General features: G+C 43.5%; 1 protein-coding gene and 1 long non-coding RNA gene across 6 annotated transcripts; one reads left to right on the plus strand and one right to left on the minus strand.

Annotated features, from left to right (window-relative positions):
• Positions 1–273: 273 nt before the first annotated feature.
• On the minus strand, positions 274–13,470 carry LOC132455094 (PH and SEC7 domain-containing protein 2). 5 transcript variants are annotated; one of them, XM_060048813.1, is made up of 18 exons: positions 13,324–13,462; positions 12,500–12,852; positions 12,176–12,248; positions 10,111–10,626; positions 9,647–9,725; positions 9,166–9,460; positions 8,001–8,948; positions 7,244–7,324; positions 7,022–7,134; positions 6,831–6,889; positions 6,560–6,649; positions 6,414–6,457; positions 5,163–5,335; positions 3,287–3,357; positions 3,017–3,162; positions 2,799–2,943; positions 2,076–2,222; positions 274–1,191 (listed from the first exon to the last, which is right to left on the minus strand). In XM_060048813.1, exons 4-18 carry the CDS (start codon positions 10,573–10,575, stop codon positions 901–903), a joined length of 3,147 nt encoding a protein of 1,048 aa, XP_059904796.1. In that variant the 5' UTR covers positions 10,576–10,626; positions 12,176–12,248; positions 12,500–12,852; positions 13,324–13,462; the 3' UTR covers positions 274–900. The 5 variants fall into 5 exon arrangements, with proteins under 5 accessions (XP_059904796.1, XP_059904794.1, XP_059904798.1 ...); XM_060048811.1 differs by lacking the exon at positions 12,500–12,852 and having other exon boundaries at positions 13,324–13,470; XM_060048815.1 differs by lacking the exons at positions 12,176–12,248; positions 12,500–12,852 and having other exon boundaries at positions 13,324–13,466.
• On the plus strand, positions 5,423–6,053 carry LOC132455135 (uncharacterized). Its single transcript, XR_009525092.1, has 2 exons — positions 5,423–5,550; positions 5,644–6,053. It is a non-coding gene; the product is annotated as an uncharacterized LOC132455135 (long non-coding RNA).
• Positions 13,471–15,198: the final 1,728 nt, after the last annotated feature.

Raw genomic sequence — 15,198 nt, forward strand, 5'->3', positions numbered from 1 at the left:
TGTCAGTCATCCCTGGCTGACCACTGCTCATCATGCTGACAAGAGAACAAAATGGGGACTGTGCCACACTAGAGATCACACACAAACACACACACACAATCATGATGAAAACGGAGGTCCTACATAGAGAGGTTATAGTTAAATGAATGTCATACTGAACCATATGATCACAAATGTATATGCTATAAATAGATTATAAATATATTTACTGATTATTTTATGGTTAACTAAATTTCAGTCTATTTTTCGACTTAAAATGATAAATCTAAAAAATATATTTGTAATATTTGTTTTTATTTTCTATGATTGGACAAGGGGGGTTAAAGGTTATGAAGCCTTCAATATGAACTACACAGTTGTAACAGGAACTGGTTTATAACAGATGCTCAAAAAATATAAAAATATATAAGCTCTCAAAACGCAACAATCAATTAAGACCATTTAAAATGTAACAAAATAAAGGTAAATATCATTCCAACCACACCTTGTACCGTCAACTTCATTTCAAGATATTTCCTATGTTACGGCCCCCTCTAGCGGTCAAACACGTTACTAGTTACTAACAATTATGAAACCACGTAAACACAACTGAACTATTTAGGTCCATTTCAATTTTTGAGTTATTCAAAATAAAATAAAAAACTAGTTTTTGAGGTTCTTTTTTGTAAAAGTGCAAACCAAGAAGAAATGTATAAAATATGACTAAAATACTTGCATTTCAAAGTCAAACTTACAACGGTGGACAGATGAATCCCATATGCCTCAATCAGACTAGTTCCTAACTAAATCTCTAAAGACTACAGTACCCTAAATGCATTGCTACAAAGCAACAACACCTAATCCCTATGGCTCTTGTACACAGTTTACTAAAGACGGTCAACACTTTTAGTTTAAAGTCACTCAGAGCTCTTTGTTTCGCCGAGCAATGATATTCCTGCGGCAAGTCCGTCTTTCTGAGACGTTGCGCCTTACTTTGACCAGCGGGGGCACCATCTCAAACTCCAGAGAGGGGCTGGAGACAGACTTCTTCATTCCCAGCCCCTCACTCTCCTCTTCGATGTCCTCTAGAAAGTTTCTAAACATGGCTCGGTCCAGAAGTCTGAGTTCTGTGTCCCCGACAGTAGCGCCGTCCAGGAGGTCCAAGCTTCTCCACGCCTCCAGCACGGCCATGTAGCCCTCGTACCGACATTTCTGGGTTCAGAGAAACGGAGACCCGGGTCAGTTCAATGTCCCCATTAACATCTGATTAGTTCACAATGATTAAATAGACATAGTATATAGAGAGTAGGGTAAAGAGCAGCGTTTCCAAAACTTTTTTTCCGGGGACCCATTTTTTTTTAAATTACCAACCATCGCGAACCAATTCACAATAGGCCTTAACTATAAAATCGTGAGAAGAACAAATTTGTGCATAAATGAACATTACTGAATGTTTTTACTGCCAATTCCGCATCCCCTTATATATCAACCTAAAAACAGCCATTTCGAAGAGATAAATCAAAACTGTGTTTTTGGCACTCGTTATTGAAAACATAATCTAAATATTAAATACTTTATACTTGTTTTGCTATCTCATTGGTTTTATTTCCTCTCATCAGTAAAACAAACACAATGAACGTTAGCCTTTCAACTAGATTCAATGTTATAAGTAATATTATCAGAACAATACAAACATTCAGTACTATCATACTATCAAAACATTTTTTTTACTATCATGTGTAAAAAAAATATATATATATCCTTTTTTTTTATTTACATTACCTGGCGACCCAATTCAAATCTCCCACGACCCAGTCTTTTGGAAAGACTGGTATAGAGTACAAGTACAGTATAGAGTACAAGTATAGTGAATGAATTATACAAATCTGTACACTTCTGTAAACATATGCAATCTTTAGTGTAATTCAAAGATTGATGTGAAAATGTTCAGATGCTCATTGTGACCAGAACCCCCCCCCCCCACACACACACACACACACACACACACACACACACACTCTACTGTTTTTACACCAAAACAGATCAAGACCCAGACCCAGACCAAGATCCATACCCAGACTCAGACTGCCCCCCACCTCATGCAGCAGGTACTCCTCCCGGAGGCGCTGCTCCTCCAGGTCCCGAGCCCGGGCCTTGCGGCCGTCCGAGGCGCTCTCCTGCAGGAAGCTCAGGTCCTTATCAAACGACTCCAGCATGCCGGCATGGGAGTGCAGCTGACGCTCCTGGGACCGGACCAGAACACAGAGATTCAGAACCACCCAAACCCTGACACACAGGGAATCAGAACCACCCAAACCAAAACGCTAGCACACAGAGAATCAGAACCACCCAAACCAAAACGCTAGCACACAGAGAATCAGAACCACCCAAACCCTGACACATAGGATCAGACATCGATCAGTGTCCACTTTAAACCTTTACAGAAACTTTTTTTTTTTATTTAGGTGACTGCTGCTAGCCGAGTTTTTGTTGGCCAATGACGGGCTTACGGAGGACATCCTCCAGCAACATGATTGGTCGACACTCATATGAGCTTTTCTTTCATCAGACTTTAGATATTTAAGTCAGGCATGGGAGACTATTGCTTAGTGTGTAACCCCCTAACCACATTAAATGTTACCACCATCACAGATACCTTCGTAAGGTCTAGGTCAGAGAGTGTTTACCATACAAGGGTCGAGCCCCTAGCTGACCAGCGCTGCTGTACCATAAATATTAACTTATCTTTTCATCGGCTGCAGTTATTCATGGCTCGACATGGTTGTACCTTAAAGTGTGTGGTAAAGTGTCTCTCTCACCAGGGTCTGAGCAGACTGCGAGGCGGGCAGGATGGGTCTGGTGAACCTCTTCTGGGAGCCCACGGCGGCCGGGAAGGGAGGGGAAGAGTGGAGCGCGGCCACCAGGTTGATGCGGCAGATCCACGAGCTCATCTCCGCCTTCGACCTGGAGAGAGAGGTGGTGAACAACCAGGAGATATAGATCTATATCTTTATCTATATCAATAGATTACACTTACGAGGCCTGGAACAGGAATACCCTCCAGTCGGCCGTCTGCAGGCGGAACACGTGAGGCTTCTTGGTGTAGTCGGCGGCCTCCTCGGCCAGCGCGTGGTGCACACTGACCACTTCCTCCTCCCCCTGCATCCCCTTCCTGTAGTCATCCTAACGCACGCACACGCACACACACACACACACACACACAAAGTTCAGTGTTTCCACAGAATTACAACAGAAGTCCCGAGGGGGAAACCCTTCCCCACCGAGGGATGAGCCTTCAGGCACCCACCTTCTGGAAGTAGAGGACCAGTCCCTTGAGCACGCCGTAGAACGTCTTCCAGCTCCTCTTACCCCACGGGGCTGAAACACAGGCACATTGTGGGTCAGAAATGTATGCACTGATAGTGAATGCTGTTGAAGTCGGTTGATGTTAATAAACTGCATACAGGAGATATTGGAACGGCGGGGGGCCCCAATAGATGGCCTAACAACCCCCCACTTCCAGGAAGAGGAAAAATACCGTAATTGAATAAAACTTAAGAAAAGTATAACAAATATATGTATACACATTTTTTTAATGGCCATGGTCTACATATTATATATGAATATGTTATTGACATTCCTCAGGTACTGATAGGTCATCTATTTGCGGCTCAGGGCGGAGGAATCTTTGCTCTTTGTCTCTGGTTCCACGTTGCTCATTACACTCCTCTTCAATACCGGATAATTGTGTTTAGTATATGCTACACATGAACCTCCTAAGATGGCGCAATTTGATTGGTTCGCTATCTCAGGATGTTGGGCAATATCCCATGATTGAGATCTCAAACTCTGGATATTGTTTTCATCGCAAAACGTCCCGCTTTGCAAGTGTTTCAGAGGAAATAACACAAGAAATTCAACAAAATGCTATCCCTAAAAACAAAAAAAGAGCAACTCAATAGGGTCTTCACGTTTTTCAAGGCAAAATTAGCTTATATTTATAAAACAGCAAGTAACGTACGCAACGTAAACGTGACGGTCGTCTCGTCATGCTAATAAAAACAAATAAACAGCTAATAAAAACAAATAAATCCCGGCAATAAGTGTTATCTTGTTTATCTTTTGAGTATTCACGTGTAGTATATACTAAAACAATTATTCACCTCACCATCGGCAAATAATTGTTAATTATACCCTCATAATAAACATTCAAATGTGCTTTAAAGGAATATTCAGGCTTTTAGCAAATGGTTATTTTCCACGAGATGCACGGTAACATCTTTCGTCCAAATCAGCCCAACGCTCGATGCGACCGGATTTGGATATGACCAAATCAATTGAAGCTGCTCCATCAGTGGATGAGGGTATATAACACCCTCCATCTTTCACTGTCTCATTGTGAATCCTCTCTTGGTGACCACTCAATCGTCTCTCTTGGTAAACAGTGAACCGCCTCTCTTGGTGAACAGTGAACCGTCTCTCTTGGTGAACAGTAAATCGTCTCTTGTTGAACAGTGAATAGAATGAAGGGTTTGATTTTGAGTTTTTTTTTTTTATTAACTCAAACTATTCTCAGGTGCAAACTGCTTGTGACGTTACACAATGATGGTCGCACAGGGACCAGAGATCAACAAACCACAAAATATCGCTCCAAAACAAGCAAGGTCTTTTTTATTTATTATTCAGAATGGCAAGTGAAATCACTTAGATATCTTTATTTTGGGCCTGCTGTTTTTGTTATATAACCTCACTTCATTGATGGAGTTAGTCAATCCCATTAGCCTCTATTGATTTTGGTTAACCTCAGTCAAATGTATACTTGATAGAATCAAGCAATGGGCTATTTGAGAAGAAATAGTATGGGGCCTCTCGTTTGATGACGGGAAGTGGAAAGTAACCTTATTTCGCAAAGTATGTTGTTCCTTTAAAAGGAGAACATTATCCCATAACACACCTCAATAGCACTGCCCTAGTTTTTATATCTAGATGTATAGCTCCTATTTAGGAAAGGTAACACTGCAACCATTTTGGTCTGTTTGCTAACATGGGAAATCATGCTTGAGAATAATGTGCACATTGCCTTAACTAAAGTGCCTCAATTAAGTGTAGATTCCTATGTATATACGCTTAATAACCATGGAAAGGGTCAGGGTTAGGAAGGACAGTGCTCCAGAGGTACTCACTGCGCTTTCCGTCGATGTCGGCGTGGGCTTTGCGCTGCAGGAAGCCCTGCTTGAACACACGGGCCGTCTTGTCGTGGGGGACGTCCTGGAAGGGGTTGCTCTTTGAGCGCAGCCCCCCCTCATTCAGGTCCTCACCCTGCTGCACGGACAGCATCTTCAGCTCCTCTTCATCCCTTCAGGAAGCAAGGACAGAGATGGCCCTCGAGAGTGAGACGCAGTGGGAGAGGTGTACAATAAGAGTGATACACCATGTCAGAGGTGTACAACAAGAGTGATATGATGATTATAAGATTTACAATAAGAGGGATACTATGTGTGATATATACAATTAGAGTGAAGAACTAGATGTGTGAGAGGTGTACAATTAGAGTCATACAGCATGTGAGAGGTGTACAATAAGTGTGATACTATGTTTGAGAGGAGTACAAGAGGGATACAACGTGTAAGAGGTGTACAATAAGAGTGATATGGCGTGCGAGAGGATTACAAGAGTGATACCACTTGTGAGAGGTGTACAATAAGAGTGATACAATGTGTGAGAGGATTACAAGAGTGATACGTGTGAGAGGTGTATAAGAGTAATATGATGCAAGGTGCCATTTACTGCCACTCATGTTACCACCACTAATATCACTATAACATCAACAATATTCATAAAAATAATAATACTGTAATGCGAACGCAAAACAATCACTTCTAACAAAATGAAAACTACTATCAACAAAAATAACAACTATTAATGCTGCTACGACTAATAAAAATCCTATTCAAAATAATAAAATCAACAAAATATTATATGAAACTTCTTAAAATCTGACATAAAATAATAGGGACCGTTTGGTTACAATCTAATGAAAGATTTGCGTTAAATGCAGTAAGTAAAAAAATAAAGTTTTTCATAATGGCAGATTCCCAAACTTCAGGGACTGTATATCACCTGGAATGGGAGGAACAAATAATAACCCCTGCTCTTCTTGGAAACTGGTGAGAAACTAAAGATCAACGCAGTGATATTTCCACTGTACAAATACCATTTTTGGCTTTTGGTATGCCGCAAATAAGTCAGTGTGTTGTCAACGTTTCTAATACAGGGGCAGGTTTTTCAACATCTTCTAAAATCACACTCTAAGATTGGTTAATCCATTGAGAGGCCTTCAGCCATCAGAATCAAACCAACTCACACCGCTGTAACGATCTCTGCAACGTTCTATTTCACCGCAAATCTTAGATCTGTACTTTCCAGCTACTTACAGAGCCCACTGCAGTGGTTCGCCCTTGATGGAGTTGTAGAAGCTCTGAAAGATAATGTATTGGTATAAACACAGACTTTGATCACCCTTGAACTATTTCATTGAACTATTTACTGAAAAGCAATAAAGGGATAGGAGGTGTTGTACTTTAAGCAGGTCCTTGTTGAAGTTCTGGCCATCATTCATTCCCTCCATGTTGGACACAAAACTGGAGGTGGACATGGCTTTTCCTACGTTCTGTGAACACGGGCATGGAGGACATGTCACACAGAATTGCTTAATAACTGTCAAGATAGTAACATAATTACAGATATTATTAATTGTGGTTATTACAATTTCTAATAATAAGTAAACTAAAATAAATCTGAATATTGAAGTATTTAGGTTAAGAAGCCTGTTAGTTATATCTAGAGCCCACCTGTCCATGCAAATCAGTGTTGAGGAGCATCATAGCGCAGGTGAGGGTTAGCACTGACCCTACAGATGAACACATGATTAGGATTAAGAGAAGACGCATGCGCTTGCCTCCAATCAAATGAATGGCTTGTGATATCTTGATTGATGAGGATTAATAATAATAATATTAATATTGGCCGGAAATTCACTGACCTGGGGAGGAAGAGACCTCAGGGTTGCATTGATGGAAGCGAGTGGAGAAATGTTGCAGAACTCTCTCTCTCTCTTGGCTCTCCCCTACAAGAACCACCTCCTTCAGGAAAGACCTGAAGAATAAAAACAAGGCTAGGAGGAACGCTAACAGTCTGGACATTAAGTATGTTAACATGGTGGACATCGGAAACTGGGTCGACAACCGCCGTGTAAGGTTCTCACCTTAGGGCGTTGTCCAACGTCTGTCTGCTGAAGTCAAAGAAGCACAGAAACTCCTCTCCTACTGCCCTGCTGAAGTCATCGCTGGATCATGGGAAGAAGCATTTTGTTAAATAGTTATATACATACATAAACTCCCTCCCATCTCATAATATAATTTTATGTAAAACCTGAAGCAACCAGACAATGGCATGGTGAAGGTTACATCACACAGCGTTGGCCTATCAATGAATATAAGGACGTGAAAAGCCCATGTGTGCATGTGAAACCTCTTCAAAAAGGGCATTAACATTTTGTACTGATGACACATTTAAGCCATTTACCTCGCTATTTTTCCCAATATACTTAAAAGACTGTAAAAAAGACCTCTAAAAAATGTTTACAGCCAGTATCCAAAATGAACCCCTTCCATCAGCTGCTGAAGGGTAGATTGGACCACTGGGCAGGCAGAAAGGGTTTCATATAGCTTCAGCTTGGCTGGCATATGTTTCCTCCCGCAGGTGTAAAGTAGTACACTTCGACAATGTAACAACTAATGAGAATTAAAATGTATAATGTTCATTACAAAGGCCTCATAAGATGTATTGTTCAGGCTTGCTACATACAATATACTTTTAGGCTCCATTAATATCAGTATATCAAGCTTGAATCCAGACTATGGACTTGAGCAGAGACGTATAACCATGGCCTGGTTCTGCATGTAGAACTAGAACCTGCAGCCAGAGACCGCTGGGACCTGAACCCTGGCAGATGACCTTACTCTTTGTCCATGTGTCCGACCACGTCCACGCGCTGGACCTCCTCCAGATGGTACAGCCTCTGGGCCAGCCGCCGGGCCTTCTGCCGGACCACACCTCCCCCGTTCAAGTGCAGCTCCAGTGGATCGGTGTTGGTGGGCGGGGCCCCGGAGCTCAAAGAACATTCTGCCTCCTGGTGGGTCTGCTGTGATTGGTCCATGGGTCGCTCTGCTGAAACAAACTCAGTCCCCACGGCCATCCTCAGGGGCGACCCCTGTGATTCAGCGACACAGTGTTCCGGTCTCTGTGGCTTCGGGACCGGCTCAGCGGCCTGGTCACCTTCTGAATCAGATTCTAGACACGGGGGATTTGACAAAACTCTGGTCATTTCCATCTCCGTAACTCCATCCTCCCTGGTTTCAGTTCCTCCTCCTCCAACTCCAAGTCCTAACTCTACTAACACAGCTCCCTCTTGATATTGTTCGGAACGTTCCATCTCATCATCCGTCGTGACCTCAGGTGACGCCTCCTCTTGTTGTGGTTCACCCAACGGGTCGAGCTCAGCCAGTTGTCCCATGTGCTCCAGCTGATCACCCCTTCTGTGTTGGGGTAACTTCGAGGGTCGGGCTTTCAACAGCCGTGATCCATCAGATGTCAGATGCTCAGCCGACTGGTCTAACAGATATTGACTGTTCTCCAAGACCCTCTGAAGAGAGGCAGACGTTCCCACTCCTAAATCGCTCCCCTGTAAGTAGAACCCTTCTGACAGCTCGTGCCATGGTTTTGTTTCTGTGTCGTCATCGGTGAGTGCTATCTCTGGCCGTTCTTGTAGTTCCTCCTTTGCGTCCATGACTTGTCGTTGCAAGCACTGCTTCGCACTTGAAAAAAAAGCTTCTGAACTCATAACTCGTGGATGCGTCTGCCTGGCTTGCCCTGCCCTGTCTGCTAGCATCGTCTCCCCACGCGCTTCCCTACAGTCAAATACAAACACAGAGAAACACACAAGGTATTGTGAGTGTCATTTCAATGTTGTAGAGAGATGGGAAATATAATTATTAATGGATTAATAACGTTTGTTGAACACAGAGACTGCACTACTTCTAGTAATCAGCGTGCTTCCTTTTATTCAGACAAACAAAGGCAGAGAGAGTTCCCAATTTCTCAGGAAAGGTACTAAGCTCTACTCACACGCCACCCCGACTAGTGCACACAGAACAGGCGGTCTGGGGATGGTCGCGCTCTTCATCAGATTGATCCCCATCTCCCTCTCCCTCCGCAGAGCTCATGGGGGGCTCCTGGGGCGCGACCTGGGAGCAAGGAGCCAGTGAGGTCATGTAGACGAATGATGGCTCTGGTTCCTCAGGGCCGGAGCAGAAAACCTCCTCAGGGAAAGGCAGGGCATTAGCAGGAGGAGTCGCAGCAGCCGGTCTTCCTAGCACTACCTCCTTCTCCTCGTTCGCTAAATCTGGACTCTTTATGGCTTCTGGAGAGAGAGAACAATTAGAGAAGTGAATGTCTTGGGGATCAATTTGAACACAGATCAATTCAAACTAAATCTCCAGGCAATGAGTAGACGGTGGGGGGAATGTGTTAACCTCCAAGGTTTTTACAATATATATATATCTACACAAACATATACATACACGCAGATTCTGCTACAGACACTCACCGCTAACACACTCTGAAGACCGCAGCACCGGATGTTTCACTTCCTGCATCTCTTGCTCCTCGCCAGCCACGTCATATGACTGCAGATTGCAACAGAAGTAATAAAGCTTAGCCCTAGAGACAACTACCTAGCCCTAGAGACAACTACTTAGCCATATAGACAACTACCTAACCTTAAGGACAACTATCTAACCCTAGAGACAACTACCTAACCCTAGAGACAACTACCTAACCCTAGAGACAACTTCCTAGCCCAAGAGACAACTACATAACCCTAGAGACAACTACTTCAAACTTAGGGTTTTTTGATTTCTAAGTAATATAGGACCAGTAGTCATGACACCAATGTATATGCACACCCTGTACATATGTCGCTACACACAGAACTGATGTTTACACCCACACATCATGGCTATTGAGAGCAAAGTAAGGACCAGCGAGTCAGGTGTCGTCTGACAAACATACCCCGGAAATATCTGCTCCGTTCTCCACAGACTTGTCCAACCCGTCCCGCTCCCAAGCGATGTCCGGTGGCCCTCGCCGCTCGGCGCATACGCCTTTGGAAGGCCGAAGCGTGGGACTGTCCTCCAGACCGGCCATCACCTCCTCTTCCTCCTCTTCGTCCATTGGGTCTGGGTGGCAGGCGTCCGGGCGGTCCCCGGGCATGTCCCACAGCACGGTGGCGAAGGAGAGGGCGGCCGAGGTGCGGGTCATGGTGTACACCGGGCAGGCCATCGTCTCCCATGGATCCGCCTCCTCTTGAGCTTCCGCTTTCCCCAGATGACCGCCGTGCACCAATCCCCCGATCCCCGCCTCCTCTTTTGGCCCCGCTCCGTTGACCTGCAGAGGGGGGTCTACGGGCTCCGGTTCCTTCTGGAGGTGGGGTTCTCCCTCATCTGGTAGAGAGGAGGGGCAGCAGGCCTGCTCCATGGGCGTGGGCGCTGGGCTGGTGCTCGACGTCCAGGGTCTCTCGATGGAGAGCTGTGGGAATTAAATAGAAATGAGCCGTCCCGGTCATCTACTGCCGCCAGGAATATATCATGTATAGAACCTCTACAAGTATACTATGACCAGAAGTAACATAGCCCATTGAAGACAAAGGACATTAAGATAAAATTCAAGTCATGTGACCCAAACACAAATAATGGGGATCTGTAGATGACACCATTCTAAAAACCTTTTGTCTTATTTAAGTGTCTGTTTGAGTAACCTCAAAGACATAGGATGGTGAAAACACTAATGCTCACACAAGAATACAAAGAAAACGTGAAGATACGCACAACACAGAAAGGGGAAAACAACATTACCTCATTGCTTAGGGTCCTACAAATGTGAATGTAAAGAAATGCTAGTTAATAGTAGCATAAAAAAGCTAGCTAACACAAGTTTAAAAAAAAACATCACAACTCTGAAATGTAGCATTACGCACAAATAAACAACCATCCCTTGTAGATTTAACTTACCAACGGTAAATCAAATGTATCCAATCTTTAGCGGAATCTTTGACTAGCGTCCCACTGTTTGCATTGGCATTGCGGATATGATGTGCACTTACGTTTTTATTAAAGCGCCATGCGTACTTCCTGACATGAACGAAAAAACACTCAAGCGATGTGTGCGTGAGATGGCAAGAAGGAACACAAGAAAGAGCCGGTGATTGAGAGATAGTCTGAGAGGGTGGGGTTTGGAGAGGTTTTGTTGCTGAACAGTTAAACTGACTTTCTTGTGGTCTTCATGCTCCAAGGGCACAGTAACTAAGCTGAGGGAATATGACCACACACATAAACGTCCAAAGGACAGTATCCACCCTCATGTCTCAAGAAACATAATCTAGCATGTGTTGAGTACTTCCCTTCTAACCCTAACCCTTTCTTCCTATTTAAAGTTTAACCATTTCCTCGTTGGATACCACTCTTGTTTCTACATTCAATGTGCATATTTGTTATTCTAGTCATGTTTCATAGCTACCATTCCTAACGGTCTTGACCACATTTCCTGTGTGGGTGCTCACTTCTCACTAGGTAATTATTCATGCAAAAGGCGAAGAACAGTTTGCCATGAGACAAGCATGTCTGAAAAGAGGATCCAAAATTGACTTTTACAATTTGGGATTTAAACCTGGCAGAGTAAAAAGACTCAGTTGTGTTTTGATATGAAACCCTGATTTTGTTCCGTCATCTGCCATTGGCTGGTCGAACGTTTTCATTCTAGACCCTGCTCTGAAAACGGTACGACTGCTCTGTTGGGGAAAGAATGGGGAACAAAATTATCAATTAACTTTATTTCCTATGTGTTCCTCAGAATCCACTGAAAACAGACCACTTTCACAACAACATGAGCATAGTGGGTGTCGTGTTTATATTAAGGATTATGGATTTTGCAATATATACAATATTGCATCTCAATTTTGTCATTAGCATCAACAGTTATGCAATGAGTGCATTACATTTTTCAAAGCACTTTTTGCTAGACTATTTAAAAGATAAAACCTCGGAGCCGTGCAAAGCAGATGTATGGTCATTTTAAATACCTTAATACTTTACTTCTTCCCTTTCAGAGTGTGCCACCAGTATTTGCATGGAGGACACCGACACATTTTAGGCCTGAGGGAAGGAGTGACATTAAACCATCATACAGATTGTTAATATTCAGATCTAGAACCTGCATAATGCAATAATATATCAATAAATACTAGAGGTCGGTAAGGTTTGCAACTAGTAAAGCAACATGGAGAATGAATGTAATAACTATTACGTTCATTGTTGTCCCAAAGCTAAATCTACTCAGAGACATTTAGAATATCCTTACAATCCACACTTTAGTAAAGAGCCGTTGTTGATTCCTGTGGACTTACACTCTAGGCTCCGGACAGCAGCATCATCATCATCATGGGATCAGTCTGTTGGTCTTGTGGTACACATTCCACCACTAAGCTAGGTGTGTAGAGATGTTAATGCCTTCCTTCTACTGCTACACACACAAATACACACACACACAAACCTACTTTCACAACTAGCAATTCGCACAGCTGTTGCTGTTTCCTAGTTTGGACAGCCCTTCGTCTCTAGTGTTCTGTCACTGATGCATGGAGGGTGACTAGCTGAGTAAAAGTATGTATGTGTGTGTCTGGTCCACTTTTGCTATCTGTTTAGGAAAGATCGCAATAGGACATCTGCTTCCTTCTGTTTCACTGTTACTCTGATCCGCCTTTAGGAGAAAACAGAAGGGAAGGGAGGGGCAAAAGGGGGAAGAGAGCTGGAAATGGCAACAAAAAAATGCAAGAAAAGGCTGGTTGTGTTTGGGGTGTTCGTGAGGAGACACCTGAGAGCACAGTAGGCCGAACCCCCTGTCCTGAAGAGAACGTCAGAGCAATGTCTCTACCTCATTCCTGAAATTGACACCAAGGATGACGTAGTAAAACCAGAAATCATCCTAGTTCGACTCCTATCCAAGCACTGGGCTCAATAATATCGTATTCCATCTCAAAGGAAGCGGGGAATCTTTCCGGGCATTGCATAGAAGGCAGACCTTCATGCTCAAATGCATGCAGATTGGCGATTTCGAAACGCACATAATAAATAAACATTCAGCGAGTGTTTATTTACTGCGTGTTTCCATGGAAAAATAAAGCGAGTTTTGTAAATCTTTGAAATGACGTTAGTAATTTAACGAAATTACCTCCAATTAGCCAGGACTACAAGGCTCGGGTGAGCGTTAGCATCATTGTTTTGGTTTTTCCCTCCATGGACCCCGGTTTTCACTTGTCGTTGTCACCCACGCAGATGGACCATCCAGACCAGAGGGGGCGCTAGTGACCACGTGACCAACAGGGGCGGGAGAGATTATTGGCCCCAGAGCACATTCCGTTGCTGGCGTCACTTTCTTTTTTTTCATTTTAAAGATTTATTTTTGAAGGTTTTATCATTTTTATTGTAAAGTAAGACAGGAATGTATTTGGAGAGAGAGGGGATAACGTGCCACGGGCAGGAATCGAACCGGGTCTCTCTGCGGTAAGGCATGGGCCTGGTCCATTCATGGTTTCCCGGATTCCGCCTACGAAAAACACATTCTCACCCGGCGAGCCGCGGTTGTGGGTAACAGACGTAACAGATCGACTCGGGGTCCTGCGCATACAAATGACGTATCGACACTTGCCGTATCGACCATAGACGGTGGCTGTTTCCCAAAGTGAAGGCTGCAGCCTTGCTAGGACGCGTCCTTGCTAGTCGCGTCCTATGGAGATGAGACTAGAGTGCTAGATCGAGTGCTTCCTAGCGTTTGTAACGTCGGACTTTGGGAACGACTTGGTAGTGTGGAAGCGCTTCCGCTTTTTAATACTGCGTGTCCGCTTGTAAACACATGTGCGCTTATGAATAAAACATGGCAGCAATCAAGCTGATCGATATTTATTTGACTTTTGTCTGTTATGAATGCGGTCATGTCTCCTTCGCATGGAGCCTCTTTGGGGAAGTCACAAAAGCTTTGTTGTGGTTGATCGAATTGTCTTTATTAAAAGGAAAATCCATTCAATTTTCATAAAACTAAGTGAAATTGTCTGAGAACTTAATTCATGCATCACATTTACAGTACGGTTGATTACTATTATGCAGGGGGGAAAAGACTAAGAAAGAGATGATAAACGTGTATTTATTTGGATATATTATTTAACTGATCTGATTCATTCATTCATATATGCCTACAATCTACCAGTGCTTTGAACACAAGTATATCATATGAAATACAATTAAATACGTTCACTAAAAATTACAAACATTGCAAATGATCGGTTGTGCATTAATTCATTGGACATTGGATAGTGGCGCTATCCCTTCCACCGGTAAACAAATGTTTGTGCGCCACCCTAAGGCGCACAAAAGCCTCCGTTTTGCTGGGCTGACCCTAAAAAAAAACGATTCAACACAAACATAAATAGGTATACATAAATAATGTAATCTTGTGAGCGAGTAAATTTACATTGGTGACAGTGGTGTTTAACACCAGCTACGTCCATGCAAAATATAATAACGTATCATTAAGTTGCAAAAACGTTTGAAAAGTGGCACAGGTCTTTAGGCTTGATTATTTGCATTATTTGCATTAACATGATGAATCTATAAAAAGCAATACGGCACAAAATATTTCTGAAAACTAATATAACTTCACTTCGTTTGAACGTGTACTGCTCTGCCATTTTCAAGAACCCGCCCAGTGAACGCAGAGGATTGTGGGTAGTTTTGGCTCGTCTAGGATGCAGCGATGCATCCTTGAAAAATCTCGGAATTCTCAAAAACAAAGGACGCGAAAATGGCGCGGCTTTCGAGTGTCCTCAACATTGGAACAGTGCTTGTCGGCGTTCTATGACGTAGCGTCCTTAAAAGGGCGGCCGTTGAGCATGCTTCCTTGACATTGGGAAACAGCCGGTATCGACCATAGACATCTTATCATGTCAGACGGAGCATCGAACGCTACCGCCTACTGGCGCTGACGAGACGCGGGGCCGCCATCTTGGAGTGGTGATCCGCTCCATGGCTGTTTCCCAATGTCAAGGAAGCA

The sequence above is a fragment of the Gadus macrocephalus genome, chromosome 4 (assembly GCF_031168955.1).
Source record: "Gadus macrocephalus chromosome 4, ASM3116895v1".
Classification (NCBI taxonomy): Eukaryota; Metazoa; Chordata; class Actinopteri; order Gadiformes; family Gadidae; genus Gadus; species Gadus macrocephalus.